The sequence below is a fragment of the Colius striatus genome, chromosome 1 (assembly GCF_028858725.1).
Source record: "Colius striatus isolate bColStr4 chromosome 1, bColStr4.1.hap1, whole genome shotgun sequence".
NCBI lineage: Eukaryota > Metazoa > Chordata > Aves > Coliiformes > Coliidae > Colius > Colius striatus.
The window spans coordinates 110,067,718-110,090,682 of record NC_084759.1 but is presented as its reverse complement, the minus strand read 5'-3'; the positions used below and the strand labels follow the sequence as shown (position 1 = coordinate 110,090,682).

The 22,965-nt window shown below is 40.0% G+C and overlaps 1 protein-coding gene across 1 annotated transcript in view; it reads right to left on the bottom strand.

Annotated features, from left to right (window-relative positions):
* Positions 1–5,614: 5,614 nt before the first annotated feature.
* The window catches only part of GABRR3 (gamma-aminobutyric acid type A receptor subunit rho3), a 29,389-nt gene continuing 12,038 nt past the window's right edge, over positions 5,615–22,965 (bottom strand). Inside the window, exons 3-9 of the mRNA XM_010208252.2 lie at positions 17,665–17,732; positions 15,943–16,166; positions 13,046–13,128; positions 12,061–12,201; positions 9,222–9,374; positions 6,930–7,126; positions 5,615–5,917 (exon numbers count right to left, since the gene is read on the bottom strand). Coding sequence (XP_010206554.1) covers positions 5,615–5,917; positions 6,930–7,126; positions 9,222–9,374; positions 12,061–12,201; positions 13,046–13,128; positions 15,943–16,166; positions 17,665–17,732 — 1,169 coding nt within the window. The remainder of the gene's footprint in view (positions 5,918–6,929; positions 7,127–9,221; positions 9,375–12,060; positions 12,202–13,045; positions 13,129–15,942; positions 16,167–17,664; positions 17,733–22,965) is intronic.

The following is a 22,965-nucleotide window of genomic DNA, read 5'->3' as shown; positions in this document are numbered from 1 at the left end:
GAAGGGCGGCAGGAAATGGCGGCGGGGCTGGGACGCCGGAACCAGCGCGGGCGCACACGGGGCGTGGTGATGGGGCTGCGAGTTCGTTGGCCGGCCGTGGCTTAGACAGCGGGGCTTTCTGCATGCCGCCGGGGCTAACCTGCGGGTGGGGAAACGGCGGTTGCCATGGCTGACGTTCTGCCAAGGCGTGCTGAGGGGGAAGACAGGCGTGTGGTACGATGAGGAGTAGGAGTCCCTGGCATCGATCGGCCAGTCATGGTGGCCACTGTTTCACGGCATTTCACCTGGCTTAGTGGTGAGAACGCACGGTCAGCTCCTGTTTTGCTTTGTTTTTTTGTTGTTTTTTTTTTCTTGACTCCCAAACTAGGAAATTTTAAAGCAGTCATCTCTTGAAAACAGAGTCTGTTCATCTTCATTTATATGAAAACACGAATTAAATGGAGAGATACAACATAAAACCTTGTGATTATTTGTATAAAAGCTTACTTAACGCACACAAAATTGTCTGGGCTTTAACAGTGTTATTTTTTCCTGGACCAAAATCCTGTCCAGAGTGAGGCTCCCTCAGAGAAATCGTTAGAATCCTCACTGAGCACATGAAAACCTGTAGACATATGTGTAGTTACCTTTATTAAAGATGCTCATTAATGGTTTCACTTGCACTGGCTGAAAGACATCAGAAAAGAAAACGTTAGGTAGGTTTTGCTAAAGTTTTGTTTTTGTGAGCTGATAGCTTGAAGCATACAAAGCAGAACTAACAGAAAAAAAAATAAAAGGTGAATTTTGGAAACCTCAGCAGCCTTACCACTAATGCTAATACCAGTAGAAAATTATATGGGACATAAATTAGTTATTAGAAGGACCTTTCAATGACAGGTAAGAAATGGGACTGTGTTCTGTGAACAGCTTGTGAAAGGAGAGAACAGAGCCTTTCACATCTAAAATAACAGCTCAAATCCTTCCCTTTATAGAAAAATGTTTTACAGTTCTGTTCCTCCTTCAAGTGTAGTTGTTACACGGGAATAATTCCTTCTTCCCTGGCAGTAGCTAGGTCTTTTGGAACAAGCATCACATGATTCCAGTGGTTTCTGCATTCATGAATACACCTGGAAAGCTCCTATGTGCTGAACAGAGAAACTGGCAAAACATAATAGATGGGAAAAGAGGATGGAGGAGAGAAAAAGGCAAACGCTCATCATCCTGATTAGTCTGTGTTCTTTTACCACCTGTACCATTTTGTGTCCACTTGATCATAAAATAGAGATTAATCAGCATGTGGATGGGTTACCAGAGAGATTTTTGGCAGGGCTGAGAATAAGGTAGTCCTAATTGTACAAATGTGTACAAATTAGTAAAATTTAAGGTGCTACATTTTTCTTTCATTGAGCTGTGACTTTGGAAGAAGACGTTATCTACTTCTGTTATTCTGACTCAGTTCATTACAATGTCACTCAACATTCAGGGAACTTTTCAGACTTTATTAAATTTTGAATGTTTTAGTGTAAACACTCACCAGTAGTTGGGCTTCTCAGAGGTGTGTGTTTTTGTAGCTCTCTGAAAAACAGGTTACAAGCATGAAATTCTTCTTTCTTGAGAGTTATAAAGCTTTCAAGACTGAAGTAGTTCTCCAGACATAAAAGTTTGCATCACCTACACTAACATTTACAGGATGTTTTCTTAATACAGATGGGTGTAGCCACAGATGCTAAATTTAAGGAGGCCACATCCTGCACCTCAACTACTCACAGAAACCATTACATGCTCCTATTTCTGTTCTAAAAATCCACAAAGTACTCTCAGCATAACTGCTTGAATACTACTAGGATGACTACTCAAACAAGTACGTATTCATATAGTGGCTTTTAACCTCTGCTAAATGCAGTGGGACATAAAACTCGTGCTATTTGACTGGCTGCAGAACAGGCCACAAATAACAGGAGTGGGAAATACTTGTGAATACAGAATCTGCTGGTTTGTCTAGACAATTGGACTAAAATTATTTGTTACCATCCTTTCTGGAAGATAACACAAGCTTCAGATGAGAGTCATGAGAGTTTTAGTCAGCCCTCTAAACAAGAAATAATGTATTTACTGTTTGTTATTTTTTACTCTTTATCCAAGCCATAGATTTTGGGGATTATAATTGATCCTGATATCTCTGTCACTGCATTAAGAAGACAAAAGCCTGGCTGTAACAGCGTGCAGTTAAGTTTCATCATCATAACAGGCAATCTTTTTCATTATCATAATAAAAATTGCTATGTAGTACTCTCCCAGGGGAGAATGCTTTGCCAATGGTGACATTCACAGCTGCAAAGTAACTAACAGTTTCCTCTGTCAAAACCAGCTGTGCAGCTTTCAGGCGCCTGTGTAGGTAAATGCAGGCAGGCATCTCTTTTCCTGCACACTTCTTGTATGGGCCTATTTGCTGGGCAGCATACACAGGGCTTGGGCATGCTACACTGCAAATCCTGTGAAGAACTTTTAAAAGAAGGAACTCATTTGGGTTAAGAACTCATTTGGGTATTTTTATGTGTTTGAGGATGTGGTGGTTTAACCCTGGCTGGGTGCAAAGTGCCCACCAAGATGTTCTATCACTCCTCATCTGGACAGTGCTCATGAGTTGAGAAAGGACTGGGAAACCACTCAAGCAATTACCATCACGGGCAAAACAGGCTCAACATCGGGAGATTTTGTTTGATTTATTAACAAATAATCAAAACAGAGTAGGGAAATGAGAAATAAAAGCTGAATCTTAAAATACTTCCCCCATCCCTCCCTTCTTACCGAGTTTCTACCTCCTCCCCTACAGAGGCATAGGAGGATGGGGAAGGGGGGTTGCGGTCAGTTCATCACAGATGGACTTTGCCACTGCTCTGTCTTGGGCGAGGCTTCCTCACACTTCCCACTGCTACAGTGTGGGGTCCCTCTCACGGGAGACGGTGTTCCATTAACTTCTCAAATGTGGGTCCTTCCCACAGGGTGCAGCTCTTCACAAACTGCCCCAATGTGGGTCTCCTGCACAGGGAGATCTGTCCTTCAGGTACCAACTGCTCCAGTGTGGGTCCCCCACAGAGTCACAGTCCTGACAGCAAACCTGGTGTAGTGTGGGCTCTTTTCTATGGGTTCCCAGCTCCTGCCAGGAACTTGCTCCAGGGTGAGCTTCCCACAGAGTCACAGCCTCCTTTGTGCATCCACCCACTCCAGCGTGGGGTCCTCCACGGGCTGTGAGTGGATCTCTGCTCCACTATGGCCTCCATGGACTGCAGGGGCACAGCTGCCTCACCATGGGCTGCACCACAGGTCACAGGGGAGTCTCCCTTCCAATGCCTGGGCACCTCCTCTCCCTCGTTCTTCACTGACCTTGGTGTCTGTGGAGATGTTGTTGTCACATTCTCATTCCCTTCTTCTGCTTCTGCAGTTTAGCATCTGCGCACCAACTTCTTCCCCTCCTCTAATATGTTAATTACAGAGGCGTTACCTCCACTGCTAATTGGCCAGGCCTTGGTCAGCAGTGGGTCCATCTCAGAGCTGACTGGCACTGGCCCTATCAGATACAGGGGAAGCTTCTAGCTATTTTTAAAGACAGCACCCTTGTAGCCCCCCACTACCAAAACCTGGCCACATAACCCACTATAGGATTTGCTGTTGGTGACCCAACAAATACCTCTTCCTGTAAGGCAGATGAAAAATAGTAAAAACAATGATGTTAGTTCATGTGAAAAGTTCAGGACACGTGTTACACATCTGGAGCAATTAGATGGGATCTTCTGAGGCAATCTGGAACATTTGTGCAGGATGCCTCCATAATGGCAGTGCAGTAATGAGGTTATCATGGTATTTTTAAAAATTTATATATATAGGACACATTTTCTCAGCTTGAGGTCTAGCATGCTGTTGCTGAAGCCTGAGTGTCCTTTGGCTTCACGTTCCCAGCACTGTCATTCCTGGTATGGTTCTGCTTTCCATGAAAGGATTTCCTGGAAGAGTATCAAAGCTGACTTAGCTCTGATCATTTGTGTGGCAGTGAACTGGCTGCCAAAGTACCCACTGATCCCATCAGATTTCAATCACCCGGCATGCAGTGTGTCACCACCTTCTCCAGCTCTGTAGTGGAGAGCTTGGCAGATGCAGCTTTTTGAAAAAGACATCATGATGCTATGAGCAAACAATGTTGGAGCAGGAAAGTAAAATAAACCAGAGAGTGGTTCAGGCTTCCAAATTTATTCCCATTTCCTAATTTTGACCGAGCAGTAACCAAGCATTGACCTTGTAACACTTTTTGCCACCACAAATTATGGTTTTGAACTGACTGTAAATGCAAACCCACTTTATTAAATGAATACATTTAAGTGGAAAATGTTTCTTATTTTGGAAAGTCAGAAAAACAATCTTGATTCTTTTCTGGAGCTATGAACAATTTGTGTGCGTCCCTAAACATCCTTAATTCAACCTCCTTAGCCTGAACCGAAGGCTATTTCCATGCAGGATTCATCTGAGACTGTCAGTATTCCTGTATACAATTCTGTTTTGGCACGGCTGCTTCCGTTTGTTTCCTATGTGGCTCGGTGTGGTATCGTGAGCTGCCTGAGGATCACTGCTGCAAACAGGAATCGGTAGGTTGTCCTGGCTGTAACATTCAATATCAAAAGCCAAAGGGAGAGACAGGGGGACAAAACCCCAAGCTAACATATGCAGCATAAAGCAGAAGAAACAGATTCTGCTGAAGATATTATTTGTTTGTTTTCTTGAGAGTTTTCTAAAATATGTGCCTAAAAGCCTGTGCTTCTGAAGTGAACAGAAAGCAGGGGATTACAGCAGGTCTACATGAGGCAGGGGTGTGTGGGTGTCACATGAGAGGCATGGCTTGTACAGGTGATACTAATCACCCACCTGGGAGATGGCTGTAAGACAGAGTGCATCAGGTCTGGGATGTTGTTCCTGTGCTGCCTCAGGGACTAGTGAGCAGGATTTCTCCAAGTAGCGGCCCTTCCCAATGGTCCTGTGGCAAGTCAAGGGAGTGGGGTTTTCCTGAGGTGTTGGTGATGCACAATGTGCAAAGCCTTATCAGCTTTGTTTCGTGCTTTCTGCTTTTTCTGTCTCCACTCCACTGCTAAGCCATAATCACTTTCCCCCTAGTTACCATCTGAGGACAAAGGCTGCTGAGGTGTGTATAGATTGCCTAACAAAATAAAAATTCAGCAAGTGAAATAAGGATAGAAGCTATTTGAAGGTGACTGGTGCTGACTGCCTGCTAAAAAGGACTGCAAGTGGAGGACGAACAGAAAGGCTGATTAAAGAGGAATGGTTGGAGTGCAGATAGAGACTGGATAATACCTCAGGCGCGAGATGCTGGTGGGTGACAAAGGGCTCGTGTAGTGAGCAAATTGCTTCTACGCCACTGCAGTAGTAGCATATGCATTAGATTGCCCCAATGAAGCATTGCACAGTCCAATTGAAAAAGAAACCAGACTTGTGAGAGTTTTTTCTTAACAGTTTTGCTGCTAACCAAACCAGGTTCCAAAACTTCTAACCCTTTCCTCTACTGCATTGATTTTAAAGCACGATGCTACTCCCATACTCAAAATAACGTCTAGCTCATAATGGGGTTTGTTCATATGTACAAACCCCAATAAAAAACGTTGAACACAATATACACACTGGGAAATATAATCCTGGAGTACGTGTCAATAACATGATTGTTCTGTAAAATAATCCTGCCCACATTTCCCTTCAGAGATCTCTTCCTCTTTATGCGAGTCGTGTCTGCGTTGGAGACGCTGACAGCCCGTGCTCGAGCTTCACTCTCTTCACAGCGGTCTGAGAAAGGAGTCAGGTCCATGTCCACGTCTGTGTCGTGAAAGCAGCCATCAAAAGCCATTGCTTGCACTGCATCAATACTATACATTCCTGAAGCCTGGCAACAAAAAAATAGTTATTCTGTGTCTAGAAGGAGCCATTTAGGTAAATAATAAACAAACATCACAGAAAATAAAGCAAGCTTTCTCGTCAGTGTTGTTCTCTCTCTGGAGAACATATGGAGAACAGGGCTGCCTCATGGCATTGCTTTCTGTGGGGCCTGCCCCCTTGGGTAGGAGATGTGCAAGGAAAGGGATACATGCCAATAAAACACACTTGTCTGACTGATTATTGCCAGCTTCTGGCTGGCAATGTGTGCCCCAGCTTCTGACAGAGGAAGATCAAACTCTGCCTCTCCTGTAGGTCTGCGTTGCTGGAGTTGTGGGAAATGACTTCAAACACTTCCATGAGTAGGTTTTTTATGGGATTATCAAGTCATGTGAGCAACATATGCACTCTTTTTGTGTTTTTCCCTTTGTGCTATTCCAACAAATGAGTTTACACGGGGATGTTCTTGAAGCAAAGGTTTTAAGTGAGTGCCTCATGGAAAGCAAATGTTTAACTTGTGAACATTTCTGCTTCAGGCACACTTTTCTAAAAATGACCTTGTCATTCATCTGCTCCTGGGACAAAAAGGTATCAGTTAAACCCATCTTCCTAAGTGAAAATGGTGAAGCAGGAGAAGGAGAAATAGATTCTGCTTCACAGGAAACAGAAAGGAATATTACTGGAGAGCATTCTGGGGTGTATTTCAGAGAGAGGAAAAATGCATCGACCAATAGGTATTTGATAATAGAATGAAGCTTAGCTTCCTCTGGGAGGAGGGGGGAAAGGGAGAAAAAACTAATCAGGAGAGATACTCCCTAACCTTTGACACAAGAAAAGGAAAGGAGGTAAAGCACAGACCTTCTTGAGACCTCAGAGAGGGTGATACATTTCCTCCCTTCATCCAAGTAAAGAAAAGTGGAGTCACACAGATGGTTACTGTACTGTTATCACAGTAGTGTATCAGGATTACTCTGTGGTTTCTGTGATGCTTTCTGAAGTCAACAAAACACAGAGGATTGTACCTTGCCCCTTTTTTTGAGTTGCTTTCTCTCTTCGATTGTGGTGAGATAGTTCACTGCTGCATATTCGATGACAGACAGGAAGACAAAAAGGAAGCTGGTCCATAAATACACATCCACAGCCTTTATGTAAGACACTTGAGGCATTGAGGCACTTACTCCTGTCATGATGGTTGACATTGTCAGCACTGTTGTTATACCTGCCAAAGGAAAAGGAGAGGTTATCATAATACTGGCCAGCTGGTTCCATTTAGCTCATCACCCTTGCTTGGGCAACACATCTTTGTGAGGGTGTATGATTGACGTTACCTTTAACTTCATTGTACAGGCTCTGAAAAGTGGAATGAACCATGAAGGACCTATCACACGCAATACTGAAACCAGTAAATCATCTCTGTGCTCAGTGTGTGCAGTTAGAGCTGCAGCACGCCACGTTCGAGCCGCAGGGACACAACACTGGTGATGCAGCAGCTCAAGGAGTGCATTTCTGTGACAGCTTTAGGCACTGCTGTAGAGAAGTGGAAGCAGGCTTGTGATCTTCCCTCACTTCCCAGAGTCAGGGTCTCCACCACATTTTCTTGTTCCAAAGGATCACTAAAGAATCAGCAGTTTCCCTCTCAACCCCTTCTCAAATTGTACTCTTTGGGAACATATGTCAGCTTGTGTGTCTCTGTCTAACTCTGTGGTTCTCTACAGACACTCTAGCATAAAAATGCTATATCCATTGAAACTAAGATACATTTTTTTGTTTACTTCAGTGTGTCCAGAATTTCACCTGTACCTTTTCAATCCTCTTACATGCAGCTATTCATCTCATTTTGTTTAGCTCTTATATATTAAAAAAAAACCCCAACACCCAGCCCAGGTCCTGCTTTCAAAGAAATTAATGTAAGGCTGGAAATGAAGACATTAAGACATCTCAATAACACCTGTGAGATAGCACTGGCTGATAGCACAGCCTTCCAGCTGGCTTTCAGTGTAGCCTTTCTCCAGTTTTCTGCTAGTTCAAGACAACTGGAACATACAAGAGTTTTCCCTCTCCCTCTCTGCAAGTTCCTTAGACTGAAGGATGCAGTTTGAAATATACCATAGAAGAGGAAATAAATTTATTTAAAATATGTATACTCCAGGCTAGGGAGCTAAGCTTTTTAAACTTTGCTGTTAATATTGCCTATAAATTATGTATGCTTGTGCTAATGAAATGTGTGTTACTCATAGAACTCCTGATGCATAACCTTCTGCATAAATCCATGTATCAATTAAAGAACATGATCAGTAAAACCAACCTGACATTACAAATGGCCTAGTGAGAATTAAAACTTTATTTTTAAAGATGAAGTTGAATTTCTTATAATTAAAAGGAGCTGGTAGATGTATTACTACAAGTAGGTAGGAGGTACTGTAATTTGGTTTTAGACTAATAAATAGATTCATATGCCATGTATTAATAGCTTTAGGCTGTGACAACAGAAAGGAATTGGAGATAGCTACAGCCCTATTTTTTCTAGATTGATATAGCTATAGATAAAAATTGAAGGCTCCCTCAGTACATGCAAGTTTGTTTCTTAAAGAAACTCAAATTTTCACTTTTCTAAGAAAGATGGCAACATATGGTTGGCTTCTGAGACTAGCATCAGTGAGAAGAAAGAGCGGGAGCTTCTTTACTAATTCTTAAACCAACATGCATTATGGTTACATTAGATATCGTAACAATTTTCCATCAGATCTTCACAGAAATGCTAATCTTTGAAAAAAAGTACTCATTCCAAGGCCATCAACATTAAATTCCCAGCACAAAGGCAGTCTTGAAGTGCTATCAACTGAGAAAAAGAATAATGATAGAAAAGACTGCATAAACAATCCTTCTCTCCTGAGCTGTGGTGTTCAGAACTAAAACTGAGAGCAAAAAGATGTTTAAATTAGTCTTTGGCTTCCCCAGAAGCATGTTTGGCACCAAAGACTGAAAGAGAGAAAGAAAGAAAGAAAGAAAGAAAGAAAGAAAGAAAGAAAAGAAAGAAAGAGGTAAAAATCTACATAAGGAAATCTGCAGAAGCATCCCTTTTTCCTTCTGTGAGCTGTTACCTAATACAGCAAAGTCAATGTAAACAAATATCCCATACCCAAATTTAGAGGTTGACTAAAGGAGTTTGTGATAGTGACAGCAGCGGTACTGTTGTTCAAGCAATTACCTGATATATTTGCTTGTGTCTTGTGTCAATAAGAAGCTACAGTAACTTCAAAACCTCTTCCTTATTCATTCTATGCTTCCCAAAAGAATATTTGTGGAAGGTTTACCTAGTGACACCCTGGCAGGAACAGCTCTTCTGTCAATCCAAAATGAAACCCAAGACAGCATCACCATCAGCATAGCTGGGAAATAGGATTGTAGCACAAAAAAGAAAATATGTCTCCGGAGTGCAAAGTTTATAAAAAGTCGGTTATACCAACCTATTGAAAGAAGAGAGAACAGGTTGGAAGAGAAGAGAGCTGTATTATTTGTGAGCTCTGTTCACTGGCCCCCTCCTCCCAGTAGAAAATAGTGTATTCACGTCAGTAAGTAGTAAATGCCTAAGGAATATTGCCCCCGCTTCAGTTTTATGTAATGCTTTTACAAACTGCCCATCGTACCTCAATAAAATACTGCCTTGGGTGCAAAGCAGCATACCTGCATAAATAAAATACTGTATTATATTTGAGAATAGGAAGTAGGAAAAAAAATAGTAGAAAGACTTCAAGTGAAAGTACCATGCCTCCCCCAAAAAGCACCCTGCATTCTGTCATGCTACAAATACCCAGCAACAAGCAGCCCGTCTTTTCCTGTGGTCAGACCGGTTTGTCTGCCCAACATTGACTTCAGAGGAAAGGTTGCCATCTAGTGAATTGTGAGGCATGCTCGGGCTGTGCAGCAAAGCATATGTGTGTGCTATTCTTCCTGTGATGGGGGTTGGAAATCGGTTTATAGTGAGGCAAAGAAGACAAAAGTGTGTGGCTGAGCAGCATCGGCCTGTCCACTACAGAGACATCAATGAGCCTGTGTGGGAGCAGCCACAGCATCACAAAGAGTGACTTTATAACACAGAATATCTCAACAACAACCTCATCTAATGTTAAATACACTCTATGTGGTTTCGGTTGTGGAGAAGGTGTTTTGTTTTAAAAATGACTGTCTCAAAAATGTTGCCCCTTTGGAGGCCAGAGAACTCCAGAAGCCTAATGGCTACATTTGTGTGATTCACCAAGATTCATAGGAATGGATATGTAGATCCTAAAATGCAGAATGCTGCTTTGGGAGCAGCATTTTTGTCTAACTTTTGCCTAAGATTCTTCAGGCGAAGATGGAGCTGTGCTGATTGTTCGCCACTATTACTTAATTCAGCAGGCAAGGTCTGTGCACAATCTTTTTTTTCCAATAAGAAGTAAAATAAAAGAGAAAGTATAATCTCCTAACTGAAACAAAACCTCAAGGTGAAAGAAAAGTATATGTCTATAAAGGGCAGTGTTCTAACTAACAGATATGGCACACACATTATTCAGGTACTTCTCACTGGTCCTGCAACTTGATAAAGTCTTGACATTCACCTGCTTCCACCTGCTCTGCTGAGTAAGCGCATCATCAAAACATCTGCATCTAAGTGCTGAGTGGTTACACTTTGCAAAGTCGAAGGTGCTGTGAAGGCACTGCAAAGGCCTGCATATAAGAGTGGCCTGAGGTTGCACAGTTGTGCAAAAGGCCAAATTTGCTTGCCTAAGTGGTATTTTAGGAGAAGAGCGAGGCAGAAAGAAGCCAGCTGGGTTCCTGGAACCCAGTTTCAACACATACTGATAGCAGTTTGGTAGAAAACATTCCATTCTCCTTCTTGCAACAAGGACAAACTTGACGTAGCTCTCAGCAAGGCACAGTTACGATAGTAAGGTATCACTTGCCCTCTTCTCACATAACAGAGGCTCTTGAAAGCTGGATCTCTGTTCCTAGCTCATACACAAGCAGGAGATAAAGAACCCCATCAAGCTGGGAATTCCTCACTGCTTAGGCTGCATCATAATTTAGATTGGAATTCCTTCATTCAATATCAGCCATCACAAATTTGAATGGCTCTTTTTTTAAATGCTGAAAGAAGGAAAAAGGACTCTATCCTGTAAATGAAATACAGTAATCTATTTGCAGCTTTCCTGTATGTCTTAAATGCTTTTTTTCCCAAAGTGTTATCCATTTCATCGTATGAAATAATTTCTATTTTATTCATTTTCCTTGATAGAAAAGGCAATACCCACACTGAAATGAATTGATTCAGACTGGAAAGTACAGTAGAAAGCATGCTGTTGTATCTGGTTAATAACATATGGTTAGACTACTTACATAGAGAAGTGTTTCAAAATTTATAATTGCATGTACAAATATAAGGAAAATAAAACCCACCTTGCATGAAATCAAGACTGTAATAAAATCCTGAAGCCTTGTGCAGTTTGCCAGAAAGCATAGTTCAAGGACTATAGGGAGAAATAAAAACCCATCTGGGGCAGATATCTGTATTTAAATGATGTAGCACTGACATAAGGTGATTTTTGTTTTTCCTGCAACTTTATGGATAAACGGGGAACATTAAGCAAACCATGAATTAGACACCAATAAGTTATAAATGCTCTTGTGTGGAAATCTTATAGTTAGTAGACTTCTAATGACATTTTACAGCTGCAAAAAGGAAATTTTAGACAATAAAACACACTGGGATTCCTCTTGTTTGCTTTCTAGTACTTGACCCCTTAGGGTTTCCATTCACAAGCTCTTCTGTATAACTAGGACCCAAAGACTCCTCTAAACTCGATAGTCCTGTGGCTTTTAGAGAAGCACTAGGATTTGCCAAGAGCTCACATCAGCTTATATTTGGGTGTCATGCCTTTTTTTCAGGTATTTATTGTCAGATGTTAAGTTACAGGTATTATTATGGCCTCTTCTAATACCAAGAAAGTGTTACATTGTTCATGTAACAGAACCTAGGCCAACAGAACAGTGTGACTGGCAGACTTCATTTTAACTGAGACCTCTTGGCCATTTTAGTCATATAATAGCAATTAATTTGAATGTGAAAGACATTCTGCATGATTTTGTCCTTCCAATGACAGGGGCTTACTGTACCAGTACTGCTGTAAAAAGCTAGTCCACTGGAAGCACTGAATTCTTCGATGAAAAACTGGGAGAGGGAGATGTGCTCATCTGTGCTCAGGGACTTGTTTCCATGTTTCCAGTATAACATCAGATCATCTTCATTGTACGCATCTGTGAGAGAGTAAAGGCTAAATCACCTCTTCTGCTGGAATTATGCTTATGTTTTCTTTTCTTAGGGATAGGAGACCCCTCAAACAACTTGGGAAAACCTCAAAAACACTTTTTTTTTTTTTTTGTTGTTAACATCTCTTTGCCAATAGCTAACATGGAAAAAAATTATAAAGACCATATTCCATCTTGTTCCAAGTGGAGCCCAGTCCTGTGCCCTGCCAGCAGCTTACCTGATGGATGGGGTACATGAACATGCTTAGAATCACAGGGCACATAGGTTCCAAGCTGTGGAGCAGCCACACTGAGCAAACTGCCTGAACCCTGTGGATCTGTTCTCTTTTCAAAGTCTAAACAACAAACCAGCATCCCAGTTTTACAGTCCAATTAAGAATAACTTCTGAGACATCAGAAGGCTCTGTGAAACAGAATTGCCTTCTGCTGTCCAGCTCTACAGATTGCTACAAACAACTGAGTCAGGGATGAGAAAGCAGACATTTCACAGTAACACAAGCACTCATTTTCACTTTTTCCATGAGGTCAAATATTGACATATTATTTTACTTTCAACTTGCACTTTTTTGTCTCAGAAAAAACCATGATTTTTGACATTTTTAGATTTAGGACTTGGGATATCAACTCACTCAAAACAAAGCAGAGTGTATCATGGTTTTTCTATCTTCCCAAAGCTCACTGAGTTCTGGAAAGATCCCAAACTGGCCACAGTTTAATAAATACAGGTTAAAGGGTTCAGATCACATATCAAAATAAGTGAAAAGGGTATTATGAACAAGATGGAGTGCCTGTAAGAAGGCACATGTGAAGAACAGGTATGAATTAAACTTACAGCTTTCCAGTTCTAATGAACAGTTCTGAGTGTCCAGAGGAAACCTACTGAAATCCATGAAACACATAGCAGAAACTGTTATTCTGCAGAAAGGAACAGAAAAACAGAAATAAAATGAAAAATTTCATACTTTGAGCTGCACACGCATCTTCTTGAGATCCCCAACCAGGCAGCTGTTTAGAATCCTAATGAATACGAGTTTTTCTACTTTCATTAGATGATTCTAACATTACTCCAAGATAATGAGAATAAACTAGACCAGGGAGAGAACCTTTTTTTTTTTTAAAACAAAACACAAATAGTTTTTATTATTACATAAATTACCTTATTTTTTAAATCCTTTTCTGGCCTGATCCTTCTGGATTTGTCATAGGCTGAAGTAGATAATGTTAAGATTAGAGCAACCATGATTCCAAGTGCAATTTTCCCAGCTAGAATGGTTAGAATATTTAATTGCATAAAAAGATAAGCTGCAATTTCTGGAAGTCTCCTCTCATTTTCAACAGCATGGAAATGCCTTGTACTCTAAAAAGCTTAAGGAAATCTAAGTAAAAAAAATATTTTGCATTCCATTTGCTTTTTCACAAATGTTTAGAAGGTAAATTTGTCTTGACATTTTAACCAATAAACAGAAATGGCTAGAAGCAGCAATTTAAATATGGTATATATTGCCAAATTTGTCTTTTTTGTCACAGCTTGCATGTCATTTGAATTTTTTGTTTGATTTTTCCACTTTCTCCAAACGGAATCCTACAGAGATGTAAGTGATATGTGCTGGTTGGATAAGTGATCTTTGAAAACTTGTGATTGGTAAGAAACACTGCAGCTGAATTTTCATAAAGGTAAGACTTTACTGGCTTGAAATGAGATTGTAAGAGTGGTACATCTTCAAAATCATACATAAGACTTCCAACTATGGATGTTGTTTCCTTTTAGCTATTGACTTAAGGATCAGAGGAACAAGAAGAAAAAGTTGATGGAAAAAAAAACCAAACCCTACTATTTTTGCAACAAATCTGAATTTTTGTTCCACTTTGTTTCAATAGAATCCTGGATGCTAGGTACTGAAAAGAACTGTGGGATATGCAGATTTCTTGCATGTACATATTTGGAAAATAATTTACCCACTGCATGTAAAACTCAATACAAAGAGTATTTTAATGAGCAACTGGTTCTTTAGGAACATGTGCATTAACACCTCACAGGCCAGAAACTGTTCAGGACAGAATTATTTTACCTTCATGATTTTAAAACCTTGGCTCACCAGCCTTTAGATCACCCCTTTCCCTGCCTCTCAGTTTGGTAAGAACTGATAGAGAAGGAAAGGAAGGGGACAGGGGGGTTGATCTTCCTGTTTATGTCCAGGAAGAAATTTGCAGGTTTGGCAGGAACTTTGAGGCTATGCTATTCACTGGAACAGGAAGGTGAGGCTGACTGCAACCTCATCTGTTAGAGCAAAGAGGAGTCACCCAGGATACACCATCTAGTAATGCAGAGTTAGGGAAAGATAACTGTGACAACAGAGAGGATGAGGGCAAAGAAGCAGAGCACTAGCTAGCAAATGTGATGCAGGACAGTAAGGACTCCCATCACAGAGGGGTTTCCAAACAATGAGTGAAGGTAGCAAACTGATTCACACTGTGTCTGTCCCTCAGCTCTACTTCTTCCTTTCCTGTCCCTTTCATTTCACCTTTCTCTCTGTTTCTGTCCTTCCCAGCGTGTGCTCCCTCTGGTTCATAACTTTTTATGCACAATTTCTTGCTGTTAATCTCAACACCACTTCTCCAGCAAGCTGACAGAATGTGTTTGCCCATCTTGTGTCTCTTTCTTAGCCATTCTTGCTTCCTCCAACTGAATGTATGTCATATCCCTCACATGGAGAACGATTGCTGTAGCCTTAGTGTAGTAATGTAGTTCCTCTGATCCCCCTGTCTCTCTCATGAAGCATAGAAATGAATATAATCATAAGATGTATACTTCACCTCATTGTTTCTTAATGGTCAGTATTCTTGAACATTGACTGTTTTAAAGGGGTGTACAGCTGTTGTGAGGGTTTGTGCATATCTTCATGAGAGGGTAGATAAGTTCATTAATTGTTGGAACAACTATTACACAGCCAAAATCTCAAGTGCTTGCATAAATCTTCAAATCATCTAGATTAGATGAAATATGACCTCAGTGCACAGGCCCAACCAGTAACAAATGGAGAACTATCTTTTCTGTAACTCACAAGCCTCAAGGCCCAGGGAGAACATTCCTCCAGTAAAACTATTTCTGCCACATAATGAAAAGCAATAACATGTATATAGAAAGGAGACATGTTTTAAGACCTTGCTCTTCCAATTGTGAAATTACTGTTTCACTTTCCAGTTCCGTGTAGTCACAGAACATGCCTGTCTAACATTGCTGCTAACAGCACCAATAATATCTATCTGGAGCCCTGATTACTATCAGTGGCAAGTTTAAAGGCATTCCAGGGTGAAAACAGCTGAGACAGACAGTTTTCAAAGACTCAGAGGAAAAAAACAACCAACCACCCACTTTTGTTCTTTAATAATTTGGGACATTACTGAATTCAACAACAAAACTGCTGCAATATTACTAAAACCACTCGCAATTAAATTAACACTTGATAAACTTCAGTGCTACTTAGATGAAAATCTTGCTATTACAATGTAACAGGAAACAATATGTAAATTATAGAAAAATATGTTGTCTTTATGTGATCAACCCTAAATCTGTTTTCCCACTGGTACACTGGTCACCAGTTCCTATTTTCCGATGCCAGTCCAGTATCAGAATCTCAACTGCAAGTATTTCCAGTAATTTCTCACTGTACATGCTACTGGTCCACAATTGCATTCATGTATTTTCTTATAAAAGAGTATTTTTCTTACCGTAGACTGAAGAGGACATTGCCATCAGGGTATACTCGGAGCATGACATTTTCCACAGTAGTATCATGGATGAAAGATCTTTTGGAGTGTACAAAAAATACATCAGGCACCCAGATCTTTTTTATCAGTCTTCCATCAAAAGTCATACTTTTATTTTTGTTACTACGAAATGAAAGTCTCTCATCCTTCCAGTAATGTCTGAGATACAAAGTCATCGTGAAGTCCTTTGTTTCATTAAAAATAAGAGAAGATGATGTTTGTTTTATTCATATGCAATAGGAAACAGTACAAAGTAATCAACTCAATTTCTTCTCTGGTCATCATCCGAAGGATCCTCAGTAAGAGGAATCAAATGCCGCTCAACGGGTTTAAATATGGATTAGAACTACCTTTGAGGTACTGGCTGTTGGCCTTGTCACTGGTGTCTAAGTCTGAGGCTCATATTTCATTTATACTTAAACAGATTTCAGCGGTCCAATAGAATAGGCCATCAGTGAAATGATAAACTTTAAAACCAACCAATTCTCACAAGGTTTTCCCAGATGGACTGTAGTTCCTTTACAAAGGGATTTTTTCGAATTCTTCATGAGCATTAGGTCAATTTGCAAAATCCATTATTTATAAAATCCATTAATCTGTATGTTTTGGACAAACATTGCACAAGGGTCTTAGATCAATATGTTTATGAATGAAATGAATCATAAAGAAACAATATGATGAATCTCATAAGAATAAACAAAATAAACAAAACCTTTTTAAATATGAAAAATTGTTATAAATATTATATCATCCTGCTTAGAGAAATAATGTGGCCGCAAAGATATATGTGGAAAGAGACAGAGAGGATGCTGCAAACCCAGTCTGAGCTTCTGCACAGTCTGACTGCTCTATGCTTACCTATATGTCGTTTGCATTATTAGGCAGTCATCTTTTATCTCAGTAGAACAATTACTTCTGATAGAAGGACTGGTAAGATACTTAGACCTTTCCCTGTAACATGTTTTTGTGCCCCTGTAATATGATTTTATGATCTGGGACAGTTTGTAAAGGAATGCAGCGATTCATACTGGTAGATCCCATTGCAAACTCAACCTACAGCTACAGCTATATTCACTGTGAAAAGATAGGGTAAATTACATCTCTTTGAAAAGTTAACATGCCCTGCTGTACTAGGATGGTGCAACTTGGAGCTAATGCCTGGGTAGCATTATTAGTAACAATGTTGGCTGAGGAACAAACAGCCTGCATTCCAGTGCTACTGGTCCTTGACTGCAGTAAGGGCCTCTCCTTCCTAGGACCACTCGAGGAACAGATTTCTCTGTTTCTATTGGCTATGACCACAGCTCTACCCATGCAAGAAATGATGGGAATCTTCAGATCTGCGTAAACAAAGGAAGAAGAGGACATGAAGTCTCATAATCTAATGGGCAGAGCATAAGAACTCATGTGAGAGCTCATAGGGCTTACTGAAAGGTTGGTATTTTCAGATTAGAGCACTCGTCACGCTGATCTGTTCCTCTTGCCCTGGGGAAAAATTGAACCTGTGCTCTTATATAACACTTACTAGTGTAAGTAAGAATGACTTGCATGCTTCAAGGCAAGGGTGTGCTCTTTAAGGGTTTGCTTTCATGAACTGTCTTATTCTATATCATCCAGTTGGATGTTTCTGAGACACTGAATTTTGGATGGAATTCTTTATTCCAGTTCTACTAACCAACTTACCATGTCAACTTCAGATATGCTGTCAATGCTTTCTACTTGAACATCAAGGCCCACAGGTATTGGCGACCCTTCAATGTAACAAAATGAAAGAGCTGTGAGGAGCATAAATCCATATTTTTAAAGGGAAGTCTGTATTAGCAACATACAGAGAGCACACCATCCCAGCATCTACTACAGTCTGTCCACCTTAGTAAAGGAATGAAAAAGATCACGGCAATAAAGTAAAACTTGACGCTAAACCATTGTAAAAACAAGTACAAAATCTTCAGTGATCTTTTTGCAGCCAGACTTGTTATTAGCTTTGCAGTTCGGACAGCAGTGATGGCTTCCTTCTGGTGCCGAAGCTAATGAGCTGCTTGGAGCGTTATTAGAACTGTCAAAGAGAGAAGCTGAGTAAATACATCAAATACATCAGAGATTGCAAAGCTTTCTTACTAGTTCCAATGCTTATTCCCACACTTAGAATCATAGAATGGTAGGGGTTGGAAGGGACCTTTAGAGATCATCTAGTCCAACTCCCCTGCAGAAGCAGGTTCACCTAGATCAGGGCAGCCTGTTCCACGGCTCCCTCACCCTCACAGTGAAATAGTTTTTTCTTATATTTAAGTAGAACTTTTTGTGTTCCAGCTTCATCCCATTACCCCTTGTCCTGTTGCTAGCTACTATAGAAAAAAGTGATGTCCCAACCTCCTGACACCCACCGTTTAGATATTTGTAAATGTTAATAAGATCCCCCCTCAGTCTCCTCCAGACTAAAACCACTTACAAACAAAATGTCTATTGTACCTCCTAAGTATCTTTAGTTACTAAACTATTTAAAGTTTGGCGTAGATATCAGTGAAAAAAAAGATTGCTTGCTCACTGTCTTGCAAGGGAAAAGCTATACACAAGCTAAGTATGTTCTGTGATGGAATGTTGTATGTTGCTGAGCACATAATGTATTCTCAAGTACAGTGCATATCAAACTGCACTAGGTGATTTTATACTACTCCATTATTTCATGCCACTGAAAAAGGCTGCACAGTTATAACACAATGGGATCTGAATTAACAAATTCTAAAACCATATTTTCATTTTTACAAAAAAAGTAACTAAAATCAATTAAAAATTATAACAAATAGAAAACAATCTCCAGTATCTTCAGTGTACAATATCTACAACAAGGGACCTAGTTCTATACAGGTTATGTATCTGTGTAATTGTCAGCAAGTAGGGCATTCCACTAAAGCAATTCACTTAACCCTTATGGAGAGGGAGACAGATCTGTGCATTTATCTATATACACCTCCATACCCCTCCCCCCTGCAAGAATATTCTGAATTTGGCATGAAAATTGAAGGCAATTATTGTACATGGGATTACAATCACATTTGTTTAAAATAGTCTGTTAAAATATTTTTAAAGTACACATTTAAAATAACCTGGTACAAACATAAGTACAAGGAAGTCTAAACAGCAGGAGACAGCAACAGCTTTTTTAACTTGTGTGTCTCCTTTCCTTGTCTTTTTCTTTTATCAGTGTCAAGCCCAAATAGTCCATAAATATCGCTGTCCTGATAACCAGCCACAATACCATGTCTCTTTTTGGAATTATCCTTAAAATAGCAGCCCTCGAGGATTACACAGCTGCCTCCAGTTCTTACCAGTAGAGATCTTGAACTATATTTGAGGTATTTTAAAATCTCGCTCTGTAATCTCTTGATTTGACTTGTATTTTTTAATGGAGGGTTTGACCCTGTACAGAACAGATGAAGATGCATTGTGCATGGGAAAGCAAGGTAAAATGTGTTCAGAGTTAGTAGGGCACACAGGAACATGTCTCTGCACTGAAAAGGGCTTGGAAATCACATCTCCCTCTGAGAGGAACGCATTGCTCAGTCTGTTGGCCAACGCTCAAACCAAAATTCAGGACTCCAGATAACAAAGTTCAGTCCATTAGTTCACTAGTAAATCACTAGACAGCACTTCAGAAAATACTGCTTCTTTTGGAGAACAGAGACAGCAAGAGACATCCGCCCTAGAGGCTGACACACAGGAGTATCAATGTATATGTGCAGCCAGGTTTCTTCACACAAACCAAAACACATTTATATGCCTCTCCTAAACCAATTTTGTCCACTTCTTTGTCTTTGTTTTGACTACACCACACAAATAGTTGACTTTTGCTAAATACCAGCTCGTACCAAGTACTTGTACAGAAATGTCTGGCTGTAATCTGAGTGGAGTCATCTTCTCAGTATTCACAATTCTAAACTATCTTTTAAACTAAAGACAGGTTTAGCCTAAGTAGAAGTCATTGTGGGATGTTTACATGATGTGAACATCATTCACAATTGATAGTCACACATCACTTAAATGCGAACACTGCAGAAAGATGAGGTGTTGTCTACCAAGCTCCTCATTTGCATGATGAAACAGGACAAGCCTACATTGCAGAGCTGATGCCTGAGTGAGCTGTAGACAAGGCAGAGTGGCTCAGGAAGCAGGCTAGCTATAGAAGCACAGCTAATATGCAAATAGCATTGAAGAGAGAAATCTGGCCTCAGGTCTTGTCTCCCTTTAAAGTCCACGCAGTATAACAGGCACATTCTAGATTGAGGTGAGGTGGCTTGTGACTTGAAAACCCTGCTAGTTACCAGAGTTACTTAGAGTGGCAGATGTACTGTGTATCATCTAACCTTACCCACCACAAATCTTCAACCTCTTGATACTGTAGCTGTATCCAAACTCTTACCCCGGGTCTGATGGCAGAGGTGCACAGTAGGATATATTGGAAGTCTTCATATCTTGGTGTACATTTTATCTTAAGTGCTATTACTAAACATGAGGGATGATTTATTTGACTAGCATGTTGAAAACAGGGAGCTTACTCCTATTTATGTGAAATTATATGGGTGGTAGGGGAAGAGAGGGAAGCAGTTTTCAACATAAAACAATGACTTCACCAGTTTCTGAGTCAAGGACAAATCTAAAGCAATGAAAGTTAAATGTCTACCATAAATGTTCTTCAGACAGGCAAAGAGCAGACAAAATATATCACACAATAGGATGACTGGCTTTCTAAGTACATGTACGTATATCGTGTAGTGAGGGAAAGGTTTTTCTTAGTGACAGCTGCTCAAAGTGTGATGCTGGCAGTCCTAATACTTTCTTAATGGCTGATTTTATCAGTGTGGCTGATTGAGATTTTCAAAAGTTGCAGACATTTTCTTACCCTAAGAAGCACTATTCTAGTGTGCAAACAATTTCATTCAATAATTCACCTCATCTGGGCATCTGCCAGATAGAAAGGAATTGATTAGAGAACTAGAAATTAGTGACAGCGTATGATTATATTGGTTACATGTGCACAAACTGAAGTGCCAGTTATACATACCTACACACAGAGGCACTTGGTTCTTTGAAAGGACACTTGCACTAAGTGTTTCCAACTTGCACTAAGTTGGAAGCCATTATGAAACCAAGTCAGTGGGGACAGTGAATAGCATATAAAAAAAATCAAACACTATGCCCAGGAGAAATACAGTGGATGGTTCTAAAAGGAATTAAATAAAAAGAGAACTGTCACAATGAAATTTGTTCTCATCTTGGTAGAAATGCTTGAACTGTGAAAAGGACATCTTAAAAAGATATTCCTTTTCTCTATCTGGTTAAAGGCCAAAGGCCGTACTCATGTTGCTTAATGAGAAAATGCTGTTCAGTCTAGCATTCACCACAGACAATTATCAAACCATAACCCCTGGGCCCAGCCTGACCTCTTATTGACAGATCATAGCAGCTGTGAATATTTTCTTCCTATTCTAATTCTACTTTGCCAACAAATCTAAGTGAGTGATAAAGACACTGAACACTGTACATATATGCAACCCTTGGTCACTTCCATGTGTTGTTCCCTTTTCTAATCTGAAGCATTTTTATATTGTTGTCACCAACACCACCACCTCCACAAGACGAATATTGGCCTTCCTGTGGTCTAGGCCTTTGGAACATTGCAGTTTTCTGGGAACATTTCTTTCTGTGATTAAAAATCAGATCCACTAGAAACAGTAATGATCAACTATTGGATTTGTTTTACCATGGTTGTATGTTTTTAAAAAAGAACATTTTAATAAGTATTGGAAAGGATCCTAAACCAGCCTGAATAGTGACTTACCTGGCTCTATGTCTGCACCACAGCTTTCTCCCTCATTGAGAATTTCAGTCTCAATTGTTGACCATCAGGCAACAACATCAAATTCACTTTGAAAAAAGTAACCAGAGCAAAGCTGTGTTTTTTATTTCCAAGTTTGACAAAACTGAGGAAGGCAGAGAGGATTTTGTTATTTTTTGTTGCTTGTGAAGCATTGCTACAAATCGTTATTTTAGAGGGATTGGTGATTTTCACAATGGATGTTCCACAGTTTTTCAAGATAATTACTCCTCATAGAAAAGATATAATTGGTTTTAGATAGGTTTATCTTCACACAAGCTATTTCCAGTCTTTTGTTTTAAAGGTTTAAACATAGCAAATTAATCCCTTGATGAACATGACATTTTTTAAATAGATATTATGATGGGCAAATTCTATAGTACCCTTTTAGATGGGATATTAGGTAAAAACTATATCCTTTTAACATTTTAGGATCAATTTCCAGAGTAATGAAGACTGATTTAGTGAATTCTACAGCACTTTTGTAATAGGCAGACCTTTGAACATACACCAGACTGCACCTGAATTTCCATAAGATAAATGTTTAATTTAGATAAACCAGCCACTGTATCCCAGTTAGCTTTGTAACAATGTACGCTGGAATAAAAGCTAGGTCTATAGAAAGCTCCCAGTAGGAGACACAGACCAGGGGAGGATTAAGGTGTACATGTTCCTATGTGACCTGATCTAGGTGAATCTGCTTCTGCAGGGGGGTTGGACTAGATAATCTCTAAAGGTCCCTTCCAACGCCTACCATTCTATGATTCTATAGGAGTATTTTCTTCTAAAAACGGCTTATTTGCCTGGAGAAGAAGAAAAACACACCGAAATGTAAACAAGCCTCAGGGAAGTGAAGCTGTATGGATGCATTTACTTTCCTCTGGCAGTGACAGAAACGGGAAATACTGGAAATTATTTTCTCTTCTTGTTACTGTTTTATTTCTTTCTTATTAGCAGTAGCCAACTCTTAGAATGGATGAACTATCACTATAAGAGAAAAAAAGCCAGGAGAAGGAGCCTATTAGAGGTCTTGCAAATTACCAACATATTTCTCCCCTGTTCTGGACACCAGCTATACCTTCCAATAACATATGAGAAAAATACATTCCACT